The 19,644-nt window shown below is 39.8% G+C and overlaps 2 protein-coding genes and 1 long non-coding RNA gene across 3 annotated transcripts in view; 1 reads left to right on the forward strand and 2 right to left on the reverse strand.

Moving 5' to 3' along the window:
- Positions 1-6,146, reverse strand: part of gtf3c5 (general transcription factor IIIC, polypeptide 5) — an 8,362-nt gene extending 2,216 nt beyond the window's left edge. Inside the window, exons 1-9 of the mRNA XM_020601161.1 lie at positions 5,851-6,146; positions 4,665-4,863; positions 4,295-4,490; positions 3,781-3,964; positions 3,323-3,427; positions 2,884-2,998; positions 2,565-2,645; positions 1,252-1,340; positions 793-875 (exon numbers count right to left, since the gene is read on the reverse strand). Of these exons, the coding sequence (XP_020456817.1) occupies positions 793-875; positions 1,252-1,340; positions 2,565-2,645; positions 2,884-2,998; positions 3,323-3,427; positions 3,781-3,964; positions 4,295-4,490; positions 4,665-4,863; positions 5,851-6,048 (1,250 nt within the window). The 5' untranslated portion in view covers positions 6,049-6,146. The remainder of the gene's footprint in view (positions 1-792; positions 876-1,251; positions 1,341-2,564; positions 2,646-2,883; positions 2,999-3,322; positions 3,428-3,780; positions 3,965-4,294; positions 4,491-4,664; positions 4,864-5,850) is intronic.
- A 180-nt stretch (positions 6,147-6,326) lies between these two features.
- On the forward strand, positions 6,327-14,102 carry LOC109960799 (uncharacterized). Its single transcript, XR_002275046.1, has 3 exons — positions 6,327-6,675; positions 8,346-8,647; positions 13,988-14,102. It is a non-coding gene; the product is annotated as an uncharacterized LOC109960799 (long non-coding RNA).
- gfi1b (growth factor independent 1B transcription repressor) lies at positions 12,948-16,758 on the reverse strand. Its single transcript, XM_020601162.1, has 7 exons — positions 16,514-16,758; positions 16,098-16,198; positions 15,557-15,736; positions 15,226-15,455; positions 14,914-15,051; positions 14,133-14,298; positions 12,948-13,716 (listed from the first exon to the last, which is right to left on the reverse strand). The coding sequence occupies exons 2-7, from the start codon at positions 16,189-16,191 to the stop codon at positions 13,538-13,540; spliced, it is 987 nt and encodes a 328-aa protein (XP_020456818.1). The 5' UTR covers positions 16,192-16,198; positions 16,514-16,758; the 3' UTR covers positions 12,948-13,537.
- Between the last annotated feature and the right edge of the window lie 2,886 nt (positions 16,759-19,644).

A 19,644-nucleotide genomic window follows, 5' to 3' on the forward strand; every position in this document is an offset into this window, starting at 1 on the left:
TTTCTTTGGCAGTAATAACCTCAAACAAAGACTTCCTGTAGCTGTGAATCAGACCTATACTGTATTCTGGAGGAATGTCAGACCATTCTTTGTCACAGAACTGCTTTAGCACAGACATATTCCTAGGATGTCTGGTGTGAATGACTCTCTAAACTCAGCATCTCTGTTGGGTCCGGTTCTGGGCTCTGGCTGGGCCACTCCAAGGGTTGGATTTTCCTAATCTGAAGACATTCTCTAGTAGATTCACTTCAGTCATTGTCCATCACTCGACTTCTACTGTGCTTCAGCAGGTGGACAGCCACCCTGACATTATTCTGTATGATACCCTGATAAACTTGAGAATTCATTTTCCCCTTTCCCAGCCCAAAATCATGATGCTTCCTCCACTGTACTTCAGTGTTGGGAGGACGTTTTCATGTTGATATGCACTGCCCTTATTATGCACCATTTGTGCAGTGTGTTCTTCCCAAACAATTCAGCGTGGAGTCCATAAAATTTTGTCCCAGTAGAGCTGGCAAACAATTCTTGGCACTAAGTCTTCTGAGATCATTCGTTTGTGATTCATGGTTTTCATCAGCAGGTGCTTCTGTTAAACAGTATGTCAAAACATTTGAGTGTTTTTTAGAAGCCAAAGGAGATCTAACCCACATCTCCTCCTGGTTTCACTGACTGAACTCCATCCTGGTTTCTAACTCCCGACTCCAATTAGCTTTTGTCGATGTCATTACTAGTGGCTCACATGCTTTTCCAACCCACACTGTGGATGTTTGAATGGTATAATCAGTAATGTACCTTTCCACATCCAAATCACAGAGCTGGTAAAACATCTGTCTGTGAGGAGGCAGCATACCCTCTCTGAAAATGTAGGATGACTCCTGCAGGGCAAAATATAGAGCAGAACATAATGCAGCTGGGATCATATAGATTTTGTGTGATGAAAGCTTCCCCATACCCTCCCCATTAGACATTGTTACAGCCGGTGCATTCGACTATCTCAGAACAGATGAGACAACCCTTAATTACTGAGATCCAAAGTGCTCAAAACTTATCAAATAAAAAGACAGCATTGATTTGAATAATTACAAAATATAATCTTCAACCTGTTATATACTTGATTTTCTATTCATGCCACCACTAAATCTCATTTATTAAAGTACCGGCTAAGCAAAAAAAGCTTAGCTTTTCCTTAGCATGTTAGCATCATACTCCAACAATGCTTTCACATAACTGCTCTACTGAACATTCACTGACCTTCAGCTGGTATGTGACTGGGACTGGATCTCGACTGGTGCTCGAACCCTCATGAGCTGGAAGATCCAGCACACTGGCTGGCTGGGGACCTGGGGAAAAAAAACCCAACACTGTAGTTTTTCCTAAACACTGTCTTTTTGCCTTACCAACAGCAGCAAGACGGTGGAGATTACTAAGCACTTGTTACTGGTAGTAAGCTGAGTTTTTCACACTGGAGAATATAATGCTAGCTGACAAGACTGGAGACATTAATTACTGACAGTTCGTGTGTTCACATGCTCACAGATAAGGTTACTCAGACAAACCAGGTTATGTGAAAAAAATTGGGCCATTCATATGTACATACACATGGATGTAACCCGTTACTCTAAATCCAAATATACATGTGGCAAATCAGCAACCAGATACTTTCTCTGCCCTGACTATATTTTGCAAGAATTGACTGAGACTTCTAGAGACTACTTTCTGTTTGTTACTTTGGACAGAATGAGACACTTTAAACCTCAACAGAGAATGTGAAGGTGTCATCATGCTGTGCTGAATTTTGGGTAAAGCAACATTTTGTGAGGATCATGCTCCATCATAAAAATATACACTACAAATATGTATAAGCTAATTTAAATAATAAATACTATCCCATAGAGCTACATACAGTAGCAGATACTTCAACTATGTCCAAACATCCACTTTATTGTTCAGTCTGAGCACAGATAGGACAGAAATGGATTCTTCTACAGTGTTTGTGTCATCTGCGCATATCTCCCAAAACGGCGCCCCTGTCCCAACATTCAACATGGTGTGGTGTACCTTCACATTCTCTACAGGTCTTCCTCACTGAAGACTTTTTGACATGTCACAGTAGAAAACACATAAGTGTAAAGAAAGTCACTTTTGGCTTTTCCCATTTTTAGGGGTTGCCACAGCGAATCAATGAAATTTGGCATGTGTTTTACGCCAGATGCCCTTCCTGATGCAACCCTGACTCCCACCCGGGCCACAGCGGCGAGAGCGCTGCACCTTAACCACTAGCCTACCAGGGACAGCTAGAAAACACATAAGTGTAAACAATAAAATTAAAATTAATGATGGCAGAATTCTATTTAGCTGCTTCAGTTTCAGGATCCTGGTTTTGTACATGCTGACTCATTGTCACGACTTGTGGTGACACTTGTGTTACTAACTACTAGTTATTAATGTTACTAGTAACACTCGTGCATTTCCTGCTAAGAGGAGTCAAAATGTGTGCTGTGAAAACGACTTGTTGACCTTCATGTTTACTAAATAAATACAACTTAATAAATTCACCCACTCACCTGTTTTGTTGACTGTGATAGGTAAACTGTAGTTAAGGGCGCTCCTCTTGGCTTTCACTGGCATGTCAGAGAGTGAATACCCTAAAAGTGGAAAAAAAAAAGACCAACAGTCAGTGTGAGGCAGAGAGGTCTTGACTTTTTATTAAAAAACTCAAAGAAAAAAAACATTATTCAATATCACTAAATACTACTGTTGCTAGTAGTAACGAAAAACTCCAATGTAACAAATGAATTTGGATAAAACTTCATTGCATTCAGCCACTATCTTGCAGTAATAAATGTTAATTAACTCTCATGCTGCGCTGCCTCAGGCTCTTACCGTGCTTGGTGCTGCAGCGGATCCTGAAATCCAGCAGCTGGTATTTCTTGGACTCCGAGTTCTTTCGGGGGTCATAGCCCAGCCTCACCCACAGACTTCTCCACGGCCCTGTTACCTATCAAAGCAAGCCTGAGGTTGAAAAAAATTATTCTCCGTAATAATTTTATTACATTTTTAAATAAAATCTGCTTCATAATTCTGTTACAGCAGACTGTCTGTTCTGCTGCTGCAGAGCCTCATGTCAGTATGGCTTCAGTAAGTACTCCTAGTGCTCAATTTTCATTTCAGTTTCACAGTTTCAAAATATATGACAACAGCCAAAAGGAAAAAAAATGAATAAGTAAAATACAATACAATAAAAGCACTGAACACGTTTTTTTCCTCTTCTGAAATGCAACTTTACTCACTCTACCAGTCATATTCGTGCCCTCCAGCTCACCATGTAGTAGGCAAAAACAGGCAGCAGCAATTTCAGTTTATCAGGGTGGATGTTGATGTTGGCCTTGACTGCATTCCGTGACCAGATGGGCCGACTCTCAAACATCTAAGTAGAAAAAATTTGGCATTAGATAAGATAAAATGATGGTAAGTACCTGTGTAACATTTTCCAGCTCTGAGCAGATGCCATTGCTGGAGTGAAAATTGTTGACTATTATGGGTAAACAGAGTGACTGTACAAAATGGTCCAATGGGGAAAAATAACTGGAATACAAGTCACTGCACAATATGAGGCAAATTATATACAATCAAGTAAAGAGTTTCAGCAGTGTCAGAAGCAAAGTTGTGCTGAGCTGAATGATGACGCATATTTTCCTTTTGTAAGCCAGTGACCCTAATGAAGAAAAGGTGTTTTGTGTTTCCTGTAACCACTGACTACAGTTACAGCAGCACGCATACCTTTTTCAAGTGTTCTTCAGCCTCTTTATCAGACTCCTTCAGGCAGACTCGTGCCCACTGAACCTTGGCCGCCTCAAGGCATTCAGTGGGCACAGTTGGATCACTAAAGCTGACAAAAATGGCATTATGGGGCCGTCGAGTGCGAGCCAAACCAATAAAGTTCTTCTTGCTGATGGGCAATTGGCTAGAAACAGAAAGGAGAAGAAATGGATTATGCTGCTGTGTTGTAAAAATTTTGAATTGATTTATTTTATATCTGTTAGTATATCGAATGTTAGTATTGGGAATTTTACATCTTTAAACTCACTGTTATGCTGATGCAGCTTATCAGAATATACTTATTCTATTTCCCTGGTGTTTGTCTGTATGAATCATTGTGGCCAATTTAGGCTTATAATCAGTGTATGCTTTTGGCTTACAAGAAAATAAAAAAAGATCAACAGGATAACAGGACCAAAAAGTGCAAAACATGCAAAAGCTCTTAGGTTGACTGAGTAAATGATGCTTTAACGACCTCTGATGGACATCAGGCCGGTAGAAATAATCCACAGGACTGTCAAGGCGTGAGAAGATGGCCGGGGGAAGAAAGTAAGGCATTGACTGCTCAAAGAACTCTTGATTCTCTGTTTTGTGAAGGATGATTTTGTCATATAAAGACATGTCTTTTCCATTCTCTGAATGCACAGCAAGGCACTGAAAGTCTGCCATCCCTGCAAAGAACAAACATGTATTCAGAACAGCCAACCTCTTCTGTTTTTCCAAAACTGTTCAGTCAGTTTTTTCCTGCCATGATCAAATAATGATTAAAATTACCAAATTGATTTCATATTCTGTGGCTTTGAAATGCTGAAAAACTTCATACACCAGAAGACCTTTATTCTAACCTTGGAATTTATATGTTGTTCCTATGACTCCAAGTATATCCATGCGGATCTCAGCATCCTGGGGATCCTTTTTACGCACCCGTCGCCGTACCCTGAGGAGGAGGTTGCTGGACGGTAAGCGGTTTCCACACAGAGAGTGACAGAAAGGGTCCTGAGGTCTGTAGCGCAGCTCAAGACGCCGGTTAGGGTGAGCAAAGGTCTGTGGATTCACAGGAAATACTGACAGGTATCAGATTAATGCATTAGTAACAGCCCAAGCAATGATGATGACACCTGCAAGTTTAATAGGTTGTCCACTTTCAGGGCCCATTTTAACCCAGAACACTTCAGAAAATTACAGTTAATCAAATAACCACAAACCAGTTGCCAAATAATGAACCTAAAGCTCCTGCCTGTTTGAGACTATAGACAACTAATCTTTTTTAAGTAAACATGTATGTTAGTGCCAGTCAAAAGAGTCATATAGCTTATTTTCTTCTACTCCCAGTTGTTCCCATTAGGGGTCGCCACAGCGAATCATCTGTTTCCACATAACTCTATCCTCGGCATCCTCTGCTCTTACCCCAATTAACTTCATGTCCTCTTTTAGCACATCCATATATCTCCTCTTTGGCCTTCCCCTTGACCTCTTGCCTTGCATCTCCATCCTTCTACCAATATAACCACTATCCCTCCTCTGCACATGTCCAAACCATCTCAATCTGGCCTCTCTGACCTTGTCCCCAAAACAACCAACCTGAGCTGTCCCTCTGATGTGCTCATTCCTAATCCTGTCCATCCTGGTCACTCCTAAAGAGAACCTCAACATCCTCATCTCTGCCTCTTGTCTTTTCCTCACTGCTACAGGCTCTAACCCATACAGCATAGCTGGTCTCACTACTGTCTTGTACACCTTTCCTTTGATTCTTGCTGACACTCTTCTGTCACATAACTTAGCATTATGACTAACTATCAAGCAATGTTATTATAAGTTCAAAATCCCAATCAATACACGATCTTATGATAATACACGTTACAAAACTATGTAGATAGCAGTAAGTTGACGTTAATAAAACTATAGCCTAGTGAGATAAACGAGGCTTTGTGAACTGTAGCTAAAGCTAACTGTATGTGAGACGTGCTGAGGTACTCGAAGTAAAGCTAATAAACTTTTTGGTGACACTCGCACGACCTGTGCTCTACTTACTTTGGACACTGCTTGTTCACCCCCGAGAGTCTCCAGCATCTTGTCCACACTGGTAACCACCGCCGGATACTCCACACACACCAGTCTGTTGTTCCGCATCTCCACGGTGAACGAGCTGCCGGGCACAGCTTCACTCTGACGAGAAATTGTCAGCTCTTTTAGCGAAAAATCCAGCTTCGGCTCCGTGGAATCTGCCATACTGGCAGCGAAGCAAGAAATCACATATAAGAAAACACACTGAAACACTCGTGAAGTCCCCCAGTTATATCGGCGTGAACTATTCCAAGCGCAAAATAACACCGAGCGGAAACGCTTGTACACACATATAGTTCCACGAGCTCCTCTCGACCCAAACGTTTTTCTCCTTTGTCTATCAAAAATGCACGGACCCATTGGTTACAAAAAAAAAACAAAAAAACAACAAAAAAAACAACAACAACTAATATGACTATTTAAGTTGAACATCCAGTTGCCAAATCTTGTCGATCCTCCTCTAGATTATGTTGGAATTCTGCCCTTTGTTCTTCTACTTTTTCTTTTAGATCTTATCTTATAAAGATCTTAAATAATGCACTGCTAAATGGCCTACTGTTTTTAGATTATGCAGACCATCCCATGTCCCTTGCACTGTGTGCTTTCTACTAAATATCGGTAAAAACAAAAACAAAACAACAACAACAACAAAAAACAACTCACTATGCGTAACAAAACATGGCTGCTGCTAAACGGATTTTGGCCGCACGGTGGCGGCGAATAACCAACCAAAATGCAGTCGACTAAGGAGATTTTCTGCGCCATGGGAATATCACTGAACCTCTATTAAAGGTAAACAACACTAGTTCCTGAATCCCTTTGAATGCTCTTTCAAGAGTCTGTCTGAACAAGCTATCTATGTATCGTTATTTTATACTCATGACAGGGTTTTTCTAACTGCTGGAAAGACATCTATTGTCAGAAGGAGACAGACACTGTTGTCACAGGGACCAAATTAAATAGGATTTGTGTGCTGTCCCTCCCAAGAACTGTCAACATACTGTCATCCCCTGAGAGAAGAAAAGAGACTGAAGGAATAGTTATGCCTGTGTGTTTACAAAGTTATTTAACCTTCCTGTTATGTTCTGGGTCAAATTGACCCAGTGCAAAGTAACAAAAAAAATCTAAAAAAAATAGTTAAAAATATTTTATTGGTATGAAACTTCGTCTGACACTGTATTTACTTTGATTCTAGTCTGTCTCCTTTTCACATGCTTTTAAGGGACACGGCTTAACACAAGATTTTAACAGTATGGGTCTACAGCAATCATATTTTCACCTTCATTGGAGTTGGGCTATTAGAATTTTCTCTTTTATCTTTTTTAAACAGTCTTGCATTCTGGTGCCTTTTTGTATTTGTTTTGTCATGTCAGATGTCTGTGTGATAATGGAACTGAAGGTTCAAGTTGACTGCTGGAATGCTGGATTCACGTTGAATAGATTGAAAAAATACTGTAACTTCCATAACTGTCTGTCCACACCTAATGAAATATAAACTTAATGGTGTTGCATTCATGTTTTTCCAGTACAGGGACATGTCTTGGATATGTTTATCCTAGATTAGTTCAAAGATGAAAAGCAGTTAATTAATTAATAGGTAGGCTAACAGGTCCTGGATCAATTTCTATACTGGATAAACAAGGATCAAACTGATACTGACTAAGTGTTCTTTCTGGCTTTTGACTCCTTACCTGACTCCAAAAAAGAGCTGCACAAGAATTCCTATATGCCTAGACTGTCTGTTTGTTCATACATGGCAAATAAAAATCTTGACTTGACTTGGCTTGATTATGATTATCTGATTCTGGCTACGACAATGGACCCTTTTCACTGCACACATTACTGTTGAATAGCAAAAGCACAAGTATAATAAAAAAATATAATGATGCCTTTCTAAATTTCAGCTTACTGTTATTAGTGTGTGCATTTCCTACTATGACAAATTTAATAAATGATTTCTGTGAAAAGAGCCTATCACTTTCGGCATCATACCCATGAGGATGTTTTACTGTAACAGTGGAAAACTTGAGTTTGTCAGGTACCCTCCACTTTTTAATGGATAAACTTTACTCTAAAGGACAGACTTGACAATTCCAGGAACATTAGAACTGGTCCATATCAATTTAAATCATAACTCTCTATAATACAGTTCTTAGACAATCAATGTGTTTCTGGAAAGTCTTTTTCTTTGCAATTTATTTAACTCAGTTTGTTTTGACACAGTGTTTGCTATTCACGCTATTAAATGTGTTCTTGTAGGTGTTCTACTGTTTCACTGAATACTATCAGAGCAAAGAGATACAGTAAATAGCAATATTTAGCCTTTGCAGGTCCATGGGTTGAAGCTCATTGTTTATTAAGGAGGTGGGTACAGAACGCACTGACTGACAATCAGTTGTGTGCTGTGGTGGAGTGAAGATTTTGATGATCTCTGTATGTCTTTATTTTCTCCCTTTCTCCAGGGGGGGCCCTCCTACATTGAATGTTCATCCAGCTTTTGGTGCTATCTTAGTCAAAGTCCTGTCCACTCCTCCCTGCCTCTTCTGGCCTGTTCAAACCGTTAGAGCATGGAGAGGCCATGATAAGGTTATCAGACAGCCTAAACTGGCTGACTCACCCTGGAAGAGCCTGCTGCCTTCAGATTTCACCCCTGTGCTGACATTCAGTCTGACTTCTCACTTAAGTCCCATATCTCCTGTCATCCCTTCAACTTCTGGACCTTCATGCCTCTGGACCTGCAGCTGGCTGTTTGTCAGTTGGAAAGGTAGTTTATATGTAAGGCCATATTTGGATGTGTGATGCAGCCATTTGGTCATACCCACAAAGCCTATCCACTTTGTGCAGGCAAAATGAAAGATGATCAGTGATTGCATTGGCTGTATTTTTTTTTTTTATACAAGTGGTTGTGATGTGAAAATTTGCCCACAGCTGTCACACAAGAAAATACTAAGAATATATAGTTCAGTACAATACACCAGTGGATGCTAGTGCCTCCCTGAGAAGGTACTTGGTCACAGAGGAGCTTGCTTTGAGCTAATGCTACTTTATATGGTGACATACTCACAGTGACAATGCTAACATTTTAAGCAAGTAAAACATTTGTTTATAAAGTTCCCCATGTTCATCATTCTAGTTTAATGTGTTCGTTGATTTACTAACATAACTGGTCATACCAGATCAAGTAAGGCTGTAGCACCAAAACCACTGTGTTTACTGAGTGGATCAAGGGTGCATTTAATTGCTTAGAGGAGATGTTCATTATCAGGATTTATTTTCTGAATTTCCATACTAAATTTAATGGCAATTCAGCCAATAGATATTAAGACATTTCACTAGATATTGCCATTCCCAGAGCCACAATGAAAAAAGGCACTTTTATGCTTGCCTTTATCTGACAGTTTTGACAGGAAAACATAGTGACACAGAGGAGGATGTCACATGGCTTCTGCTTACATCCAAGGCTACTGTGTAGCCTACCCAGGACACACCAGCCAGTATCAGCCTCCACCATTGCAGTTTACACCATATCCATAGTTTATGCTCTGACATTATTTATCAGCACACAGACTCTTCCATTTTGGGGTGTGTCAATAAATAAATCTTTGTTACAAAATAATGAGCTGTGAATAAAGCCTTTAGTAACTGGCAGCGCTCAATGAAGACACACAGTGACAAGGACAAAGAATTCAACAACCATTAAGCTTCAAAATTGACAAAATATAGTATTTATAGCAACCACAGGAAATGTTTATTGCTTTCCCCTCATCTCTCTTGTAAGCCACGTAGTAGGTGTGGCGTTTTGTAAACGTCATCACTGTACTTATCTATAGGGCACAACCACAACACAGTGCCACTGGCAGTCAAACAGTATCAGACCCCAAAACTGCGGATATGAACATACAGCATCTTACTTTCTCCAGAGGAAATCTGCTGCTGGCTTTGTTTTCTGTTTGGACCATTCTGTCAGTTTTAAAAAAACAAAGTGATGGATCAGCAGCATTTCATTCAACACTGACTTTACAGACACAACACAATTCTATGTTTTATTCATTTTAGGGCTTACTTTTATTTTTTGTTGCATTTGTCTATTAATAAAATGTGTTTGATGTGAGTCGGTCCAACAAGAAAACTCATAAACTGAAGTTCATTACTCCATAAATTTGTCCACAGTGCATTTCCTCTTGTGTGTTTATCTAGTGCTGTTTTAGGTCCCATGGAGGACAAGTGTTCCCCTGGCATTTAATAAAAAAATATTATCATGCCTAATTTAATCTTGTAATAAAAGCCACACGCTCCTGAATTTTAATTTTAGAAAGCCACAGAAAGAGACCATCCAGTTATTTCACTACTGTTAGGTTCTACCTAATGAACTAGTAGTCTTGGTCTCAAACTGGTCATTTTCTATTTTTGAGCTGAAGGACAGAAATGGTTTCTGTTTAAATTCTTGTAAGAATGTTGCAATACACACCGAGAAACAAGAAAAGTAAATTATTTTGATCCTAAATTGCTGAACCAGACAACATAGATTAAATGTAGAGCCAGTAGGAAGATTTTGAATGTCCAAAACAGAGCCAGTTGGAGACACAAGTTGTGAGGGACTGGTTAGTGATAGATGTCTCATAACAGTAAATAATGACTCAGATTCCCCTGAAATTTGTTTGATCTCACAAGGAGAAAGTGGCCTTTCTCTGCGATCTCCCGCTGCCTGCCATGAATGTGTCACTGTTGCCTCAGGTGACTTCAGCCATCTTCCCATCCTACAGCATTTCCGCAGTACTGGTTAGGATTCATTTGCATAGAACCAATTTGCAAAGCAAATTTTAGCTCTGTTTTGCCTAGTGTCTGTGTGTGTGTGGGGGGGCCTCTGACAGACAGAGCCACACTTGCATTGGGGCATGCAAGACATGGCCCTGAATCTTGATTTTTAATCTGTTGGTTGTCTTTACTGTGTGAAACAGATTTGGTAGATCACCAGTGGTTGCTAATGCTGAGGCTGTTTCTGGTGGCAGATTCTGCAGTGACTCCATTGTTCACGCAGAAACATGCAGGCATAATAATGAATATATGTCACTCTGCAAACAACACTTAAAATATAAAACTAGCTCCATATCTTCGTACCTTTACATGTAAAAGCCTTTTTTGTTCCAGTACTTTTGGCTGTTCCCAGGTTAAGCTTAATACGAGCCAAACAGTTAGAAAGAAAATCAAGCAAAATTGCAACTTTTAGGATACCATAGTACCTTAGGGAACACCCATATGCAAATCAACAAGGGCTGGATAACCACAACAACACCAGCACAGTTCCTGCCACTCTTACTTAAACCCTCACGTTTTCACACCTATACCCCTCTTCATCAGTGAAAGAATTTGGCAGGTGTATGCAGGCCTACACGCTTTCTTCATTTTCTCCCGTTTCCCCCCAGGCCACCTCAACAGAATCACCCCTCCCCTTTCAGGACCTACGTCCTGTTTGTTTAGTCCCACCCAATATGATCCTCTGTCTTTTCTCTTAGTTACCTGTGCAGGATTTTGATTTTCCCTGTCTCTTCCCACCAGGATGCAGCAGCAGATCTAACTGTTATACAGGATTCCAACGAGTCCTGTTGCCCTGGTAGTATAAACAAATTTTGCATAAAGCCCTCAGATTTGTTTGCCTGACAGTAAGCCCTCATGTCTCATCTGTTCCATGTGCAGACACTGATTTCCACAGCAGTGACTTCCCCTGAAGACAAATTTTCACTTGAAATTGTGATCCCATCTTTTATTTTGTAGATGATCTAAGCATGTGGATGCCAAGGTTTTTCTGTGAATCGTGCTAAGTTAGATTTCATTCAGCTAGAATTCAAAGATCTTTAGTTGAGACCCGGCATTTCTCTGGCCATCGAGGATTGTTATTTAAAAACAGTCAGGAGGAAAATCAGTCGTCTGAGTTGTGTTATTTGGGTCAAGAGGAATGTGAGTCCAGTTTTATTTTGTCCTGTCAAAATTATAATAATTCAAGAGAGTCACTTTTCCATGAAATGGCCCAACAAAAACCCTGCCATTATGTAGTGTACAGACATTCAAAAACTGAATCAGCTGCTTAATTGTGATGTGTTTAATTTAGCTAACTTTTCTCAAAAAGCCTGGAAAATAAGGCAAGATAGACATTTTAATTAGGCTTTATTATGCATTTTTCAGTACTATATACTATACAGTACATTTAGCCAGTTTTTTTTTTAATGCAGCAGCTGGTCTGTCTTTAAAAACCATTTTTACAAATTCTTACGCTGTTTCACCTGCTTCGTGTCAGATTGAAGCAGCTCAAGTAATGATCTGATTTGCCTCAAGCAGTTTACAGGTTTGGTGTTTGAGGAAGGTGGTGAGTCTTCGTTAGAGCTGCCATTTGTTTGTTGAAGTAATCCAACAGTCTGGGTGTGGTGACGGTTGACTAAGTAATCAATCCCTCTTCAAGAGCCTCTTAGTAATTCCTGTATCCCATTAGACTCAGTGACCTATGAAGGCCAAGAAGAAGTTTTATTTTATTGTAGCACGTACAGCGAAATTTTGTTTGGAGCCGAGGGCCCCAGGCCACTGTGTGTATATGTGCCGCCATCACAGGCAACTTGTGGGGGTTCAGTGTCTTGCCCAAGGACACTTTGATACATGGACTGCAGGCACTGAGGTTTGAACCTTTAACCTTCCGGTTGTTGCCCCCCAAGCAACTACACTGGATGCAAGCATGTGTGTGTGGCCAAAATTCATTATGGTCAACCTGACCATTTGTGCAATTTTGATTTTTTTACTGAGACTCTAGAGCTGCTTTTGTCCCTCCAGTAAATGCAAAGAAGCTGCTGAATATCATACACAATGACATATCTCATGTGACAACATAAAACTTTCCCTCATCCACTTTCTAGCAAACTCTCAGGAATGAATAGCTCCCTGGCCTCGGATTTGCATGGCGTTCCAGGTGTGTTATTTGAATTCACACACTATCTCTGGTCCTGCAAGAGATTTCCACCTGAGGCCACAGCCATGTAGTTATGCTACATCCTGCTCTGACAGGACAGTGAGTCAGAAAAACACATGGAAAGAATCAAACATGGAGAAAAAGTGTATTTACAGTGCTCATCCTTTCATCTTAGACAAACACTGTGCATGTATTTTACCTTGTAGCAAGATTGCATATTGTATTTGGCTCTATTCTAACAGAACAACCAAGGATTTTCCTGCTCATGCAAAGCGCTTACAGTATCAACACACATACAGACTCTGGCTAATTTACATTGCTCGAGCACATCTTAAATTATAGCAAACTAAAAGTGACATTCTTGCTATTGTTGTTGTTGTTGTTTTAACTAAAATGCCAAAAGCATATTTTAAATATAAATGACATCTTCCATTCATCCACTTCTAAACACACCTTTAAAAGAAGATGCCTTCCAATATATTAACTAAATGCATTTTAAACAATTCTTCATACATTTGACATTTTCCTGAATTTAAATCACCTTCAATCAGAATTTGAGTTCACAGCTTCCTTATTTATAAAGACAAAATACATCAGATTTTTAGATTACATCAGTATGACCACATTGTTTTAACAGAATTTTACTGTGCATGTACAAACACTTGCCACTGTGAAGCTGTGGGTCTCATGCTCGTTTTGTCCTCACTTCATGCCGTGCTGGCTCTCATTGTGCCTGCGGAGATCCACTTTTCTCTGGAAGCCCTTGGAACAAAGGTCACATCCAAACGGTTTGAAGCCTGTGTGTTTCCTGCTGTGGGTGATTAGGTTGGAGCTCTGGCTGAATGCTTTACCACACACTTGGCATTTGTGAGGCTTTTCACCTACAACATTAAACACACAATAGTGAAATCTTGGATGAATTTCAAATGATTTAAATAAAGGAGGTGCAGATGAGGCTTGTCACCCACACCAGAAATAGTGCATCATGTCCTTGTTGTATTAGTGAAGAAGCATGACATTGTTCAGATTTGACAAGCACTTAACAAACTGTGGACTGCATAGACTTCCTTTCATAGAGCTCTGCATGAAGTAGGAAAACTGGATATGCAAATTAACAGGACATTTGTTTACGTTTTTTTTCTGATTTATCAGCAGTTATATTACTCCTGGAAACGATTCCTGCATGCTGCACCTGGGAAGCAGATGATTACAGCAAGAGGAGCCACAGATGGTTTTAGTTTTTTAGTAGCACCATAAAAATATGGCCACCCAAAATAAAATAACTGAACATATTTACCGGTGTGAATGTATGTGTGTTTCTTCATATCAGACTTCTGGTGGAACCTCTTGCCGCAGTACTGGCAGGGGTAAGGCCTTGTGTCCGAGTGGATGAGCAAATGTGTGGAGAGAGTGGAGGACCGCTTGAACGATTTGCCGCACATCTTGCACTCAAAGCTTTTTTCCTGATCAAAGTCAAAAAGCAGGAAAACTGTTACAGAATTATCAACAAATGAGCAGAATGCTAGGAAAGCTGCATGTCAAAATTCATTCTCAGCCTAGGAAGCAGCAGGTGCAAAACAGCCTCACCAGAAGGTTTGTTTTGTAGCTGCCCTGATCATATAACATGATCTTCACCAGCCCAGTTGTCATAGAATTATAGATCAGAGAAAGACAAAAATGCCAAAGAACAACCTTTTTTTAAAAGTTGTGTGTCTGGAGGAGCTCTGATCAAGTCTGAGAAAATAACCCTGATGATGTCATTATCATTATCATGTCATAGTGATGTCACCAGGCTCATCTAAGCTTGAACACTGAGAAGACAAACGTTTAACATAAAGCCTGCGGTTACCAACTGGAGTCATTGAGATTGAAAGATGTGTACATTTACCAGGCATGGAGAGTCTAATCAAGGGTATGAATGAAAATTCTGAGTAACTTAGCTTCTGCTGCTCTGATTTGGGCCATTCTCTTTGTCTCTGTCTCTCGCAGGTCCCCTAAACTTCATGAAAGTGCATTTCTAAATCACTGGTGTGCCCTTTTAAAATGAAGTAGCTAATATTTTACAGTCACTGATATACCTGAGAGTGGACATTCATGTGCTGCTCCAGACTGAATGCATGACCGAAGGTTTTTCTGCAGATGCTGCAGCCAAAAGGTCTTGTTCCACTGTGTGACCTCCTGACATGAACCTCCAGTCCGTGGGGTGTTGAGAACACCTGAAACAGAGTTTGTCCATCAGCAAAGGCTGCTGACAATCTTAAAACCAGTCTAAAACATGTCCACATTTGACAGCTTGTATGCATATGGTTGGAAGCCAGAAGCCACAAATTTCATCCAAAATGTCTCTACATGTTGTCTGTGTAGGTGTGAGGTTAACATGTGGTGCATACCTTGTCACAGGTGATACAGTGGTAGGTGTTGGAGGTGGGGGAGTAGTGTGTGCTGCAGTCCAGAGGCTGCTGAGGCTGTGGACTGCGGCTGATGTGTGCACTGTACGGACTGCTGGTGTGCTGCAGCACTGTGGGGCTGAAACTTATCTGATGGAGATTGTAGGAGGAAGGAACCGACTCCCAGGCGTACGATGGCTTGTAATAAGGAGGGAATTCTGCCATGTGAGGCTCTGAAAGTACACATGCACACACACAAAACAATTTTACAGGATTAAAAGTTATACTGTGGACTTAGAAGAAAAAGATGGAGATAAATGCACTGGTAGCTCACCATTTAGGTAGTATGGCTGTGTGGGAGCGACAGGGGGCCTGGTTGGCTCAGGATGAACAGGAAAGGAGCATTCAAGCTTTACCTCCTCCTTTTTAAACGAGCTGTGATCTGGAGAGGAAGACTGGTCCTCAGACTGAGGTCTACCTGAAGAGTCTGTGCTCTGAACCTCTGGTGGGGCTTCTGCAAATCCACATCAAATAAAAGTGTGATTGACTCAAGCAAAAAACATTATACTGTGTAATTATACATTATACAAGCAAAACCCTGCAATTCCTCTTGAAGACATACAGTATTAAATAACATTAAATAAAAAATAGATTGTATATTCAATTGCATAGCTTGATATTCAGTACTGGAGATCGATGTATGAGCTAATTATCTGAATGAATGCATATGTTTTTAAAGATGCTTAAAAATCGACATTCAGCTGCTTCAAATTAGTTAGCTTGTAAACAGCAGTAAAGCAGCGGTAGTGTTTTTAATTGTCCTAGATTTTGCTTTCCTCACATATACAGATAAAATTACTTTTTGCCAGTCTTACCTGTACATATCGGCGCCTTTGGCTCGTCTTCATATGATCGGTGAATATTATAGGACATGCACCTTTTGTTTTTCACCAGAAATGAACGGGGCATGGTGATCCTACACCAGAAAAAGTAACGCTTAAAAACTTTATTTTATGACAAAAACACGCTGAGCAAGTCAGTTATAGCAAAAGTGCATAAAACATTTGATCTAAAACCTATGCCCAAAGTAAATTATTTGTAACATCAGCTTGTCTAAGACTAAAGATTTTTAAAGCTTATTTAAAACATTATTTAAAAACAATTACATTGTTTTTTTAACAATTTACACGACCTTGCTACTCATGCAAACGAAGCCCAGTAACCTAAAACTTCGCAAAACTTTCGCTCCAGCTTGGCTTCCACTTTTCTTTTCCATTCGGTGGTTACTCACCGTTAGCTGAACGGGTTCCCTTCGAAGTTCAACGTGTAGCAAAAAAATATTCCCTTGTTTTTTTATTTATATGAATCGGCTCAGCGAAGGAAAATGCGTACACAAAATCCTTTCCTAAAAGTCAGAAAAGCAAAGCAGAGTAAAAGCATCACACTTGTCGCTCTTTCTTCTCTCCCCTCCCTGATTTTCAATCAGATAATTTCGCAGTGGAATCTGACTGTGGTTTCAGCCAATGAAAAGGCCAACCTGCAGGTGGAAATTTGCGTAGAACAACACAAGGCCTTGCTGTCCCTGGAACAGTTATACAAAACACACAGTGCTCTTAAGTATGTTAGACTTAAAGGCTAAAATGTGCGTTAATAAATAGACTTTTCAGGGACTGCGCCTTAAACGCAAGATAATTTATCTGCCTTCTTGAGCTGATCGCAGAAAGACATGTAATATAAAAACATAGCTTATAAATTAAAAACAAAATTCTCTTGGTTGAAATGTAAAAAATACATTTTAAAAATTTCAACCAAGAGAATTTCAACCAAAAAAATCTGACCGGGTATTTCGATCTCACAATGTTTGATTTACAGGATTTACTCGAAGTAATGCACTGTATGACTGTGTTGTATGCAAGATTTAGATGGCCAAACGATCATGCGACTGTAGCACCTCCAAAGATACATACACCAAACCAGTCCGGGAGATTAACAGTGTTGACTCTGTTTTTATTAAAGCATACTGATATTCTACCATGACAGATTTTTTTTTGCAGGATCCCTTAGTGTTGCATGTTATTCCAAAAAGCAAGAGAGTCAGTGACAAAATTGTGCTGTTAAAAAACTTTAGGGAAAATGGGCTATACATATTTTAAAAGTAACGTCAACGTCATCACCCTGTACATCGAAAAGTCGACTAAGTGTGAGAAGATTTACACAAAGGAAGAAGCCAAAGGGCGACATCTTGCGGCCAAGGTGTGTATTTTAAATCTTGACACAAGCTGGATGGGAACAGTTCATGAAATATTAGGATATATTTATTATTTAATAAAGCCTATATATTTTTTTTGCAATAAAAAGGTTTCTAGATTTTAAATTGAGTTGTTATACTTGGAAACTGAATGGAGAAATAAACATTAATCACTGATGACTTCAGAATCTTTATGGGCCAGGCAAGATTAGACACAAGGAACTTGTACAGGTACAGGGGCTCTCAATTTGCTCTGTAAGGCAACAATAAATAGTCAAATAAAATAAAACTTTGTGTATTCAAATAGGAAAAATGTGCAATCAAGAAATGTGCAACCAGTAGAAGAAAGAATGGGCACCGACAGCAATGGCAGCCTTGGTTACACAAACTCTCTTGTGTTTCTTGTTTTTCTTAGTTTTCTAGATCTTTTGCAACCCATCCCGGATTATATTTACCAGAGAAGAACTGTTATTCCTATTTATCTCATTTCCTAATGAACATTCCCTTGTTTGTCTGCATTGTTTACTGCCTGTTTATACTATTTATTTTGCTTTGTTTGCAGTTTATTGCTTGTTTATACTGTTTAGTTTGTTATACTACACAGCCTTATGTTGGTTTACTGTTTACTTGCCCCTGCTGTTGCCTTGCATGGGGATATGTACATGCACATTGAAAGTCTGTGCACCACAATTAAATTCCTCGTGTCCAACACACCTGGCCAATAAAGCAGATTCTGATTCTGATTCTGATTCTGAAGAGAAAAAGAGACATATAGGTGCCACATATTAGGTGTAAAAGCTTCCAGATAGATATGTACAGTGATTATATTTACAGTTTATTGCACTGTGGTGATTGATGTGTCCTGTCACATAGGCATGGATTAATTGTTCATCAGACTAATGGCACGGGGGAAGGAACTGTTGTTTTGGTGTACAGTGACCTGTAGCACCATCCAGAGGAGAGGAGTTCAAACAGCTTGTGTCCAGGATGTGAGGGGTCTGCCGAAATCTCTTCTGCCCTCTTCCTGACAAGGCTTTGGGAAGAAGGTGTGCACAGCACCGCCTGGGGGATGGTAGAGGACCTGCATGTCCACCACAACTATAAATGTAAAACATAATAAATACATAAATAAATAAATACAGCATGTATTGTGTAAATCTGGGTTTGCTATGAGCCAGTGCACGTGTGTGTGTAGCCTGTATTTTGTATATGTTTAATTTGCCTAGTAAGCAACCACTTTTACAGTAGGTATATCATTTATACAGATCTTTTACATATGTGTGTTTAGGGTGGCTGAAAACTAGTTTTTCAGCTTTTCAGAGTAGCTCTTCATTGCTACCCTGATTTCTCTGATCTCCCTTGTCAGTGTGTTTCTGGCTGTACAGGATATTGTCCTCACTTCTGTAGGCCTCCTCCCTGGAATGACAGAGCTGTTTGAGCTTTGCTGTGAACCAGGGGTTGTTGTTGTTGTATGTGCAGAAGGTCTTGGTGGGCACACACATCCTCACAAAGGCTGATGTCATATTCTTTCATGGGGCCCAAAATCTCTAGCTGCACCCCTGCAAAACACATTTATTTTGGTTTTGTCTAGTCTGACCGAAGAATGCACTGCCAAGATTCATCATTCATGTTCCTTGGCAAAATTTAATCAGTGGTTTTGTACTGTTTTATGAGCAATGATTTTCTTCTTGGATGCCATCCATAGAAGCTGACCTCATGCAGTGTCCTTCACAAAGTCTGATCAGTCATTGAAACATCAATTTCCACAGATAAGCATTGTGCCAAGTCAGAAGCAAGTGTCCATCCGTTTTTCAGTGCAATGTTGCACAACCTTTTGAGGAGGGCCACTGCACCTTCTGTTATTGATAGTATGGCTCATCATATACCCCCTAACCACTGCGGCAACAGTGTTTTGACCTACAGTATGTATGGAAGCCAATTTCTGTCAGAAAAAGACAACTAGCTATGTTAGGAGATGTTAGGAATGGGAAAACAAATATTACAACAAATATTTATAGTCAAAAAAGGCCCTAGGGATTAAGTCAAATGTTCACATTTATGTAAAATTATACTAAGGCAAAATAATTACTTTTAAGTAAAACATCAAACTTATTATATTTGGCTTAGGAACACATCATTTTTGTTTCGTCTACATGTATTTTGAATTGAAGAGT

The sequence above is a fragment of the Monopterus albus genome, unplaced genomic scaffold (genome assembly GCF_001952655.1).
Source record: "Monopterus albus unplaced genomic scaffold, M_albus_1.0 scaffold50.1, whole genome shotgun sequence".
NCBI classification, from domain to species: domain Eukaryota; kingdom Metazoa; phylum Chordata; class Actinopteri; order Synbranchiformes; family Synbranchidae; genus Monopterus; species Monopterus albus.

Bases quoted from the DNA above. Each gene is read 5' to 3' on its own strand.
- gfi1b (XM_020601162.1), bottom strand. From the start codon at position 16,191: ATGCCCCGTTCATTTCTGGTGAAAAACAAAAGGTGCATGTCCTATAAT. The intron at 15,456-15,556 runs GTGAGCTACCAG...GTGTACTTTCAG, and splicing joins ACAGCCATACTACCTAAATG to AGCCTCACATGGCAGAATTC. The intron at 13,717-14,132 runs GTAAATATGTTC...TTAATGTTGTAG, and splicing joins ACACACATACATTCACACCG to GTGAAAAGCCTCACAAATGC.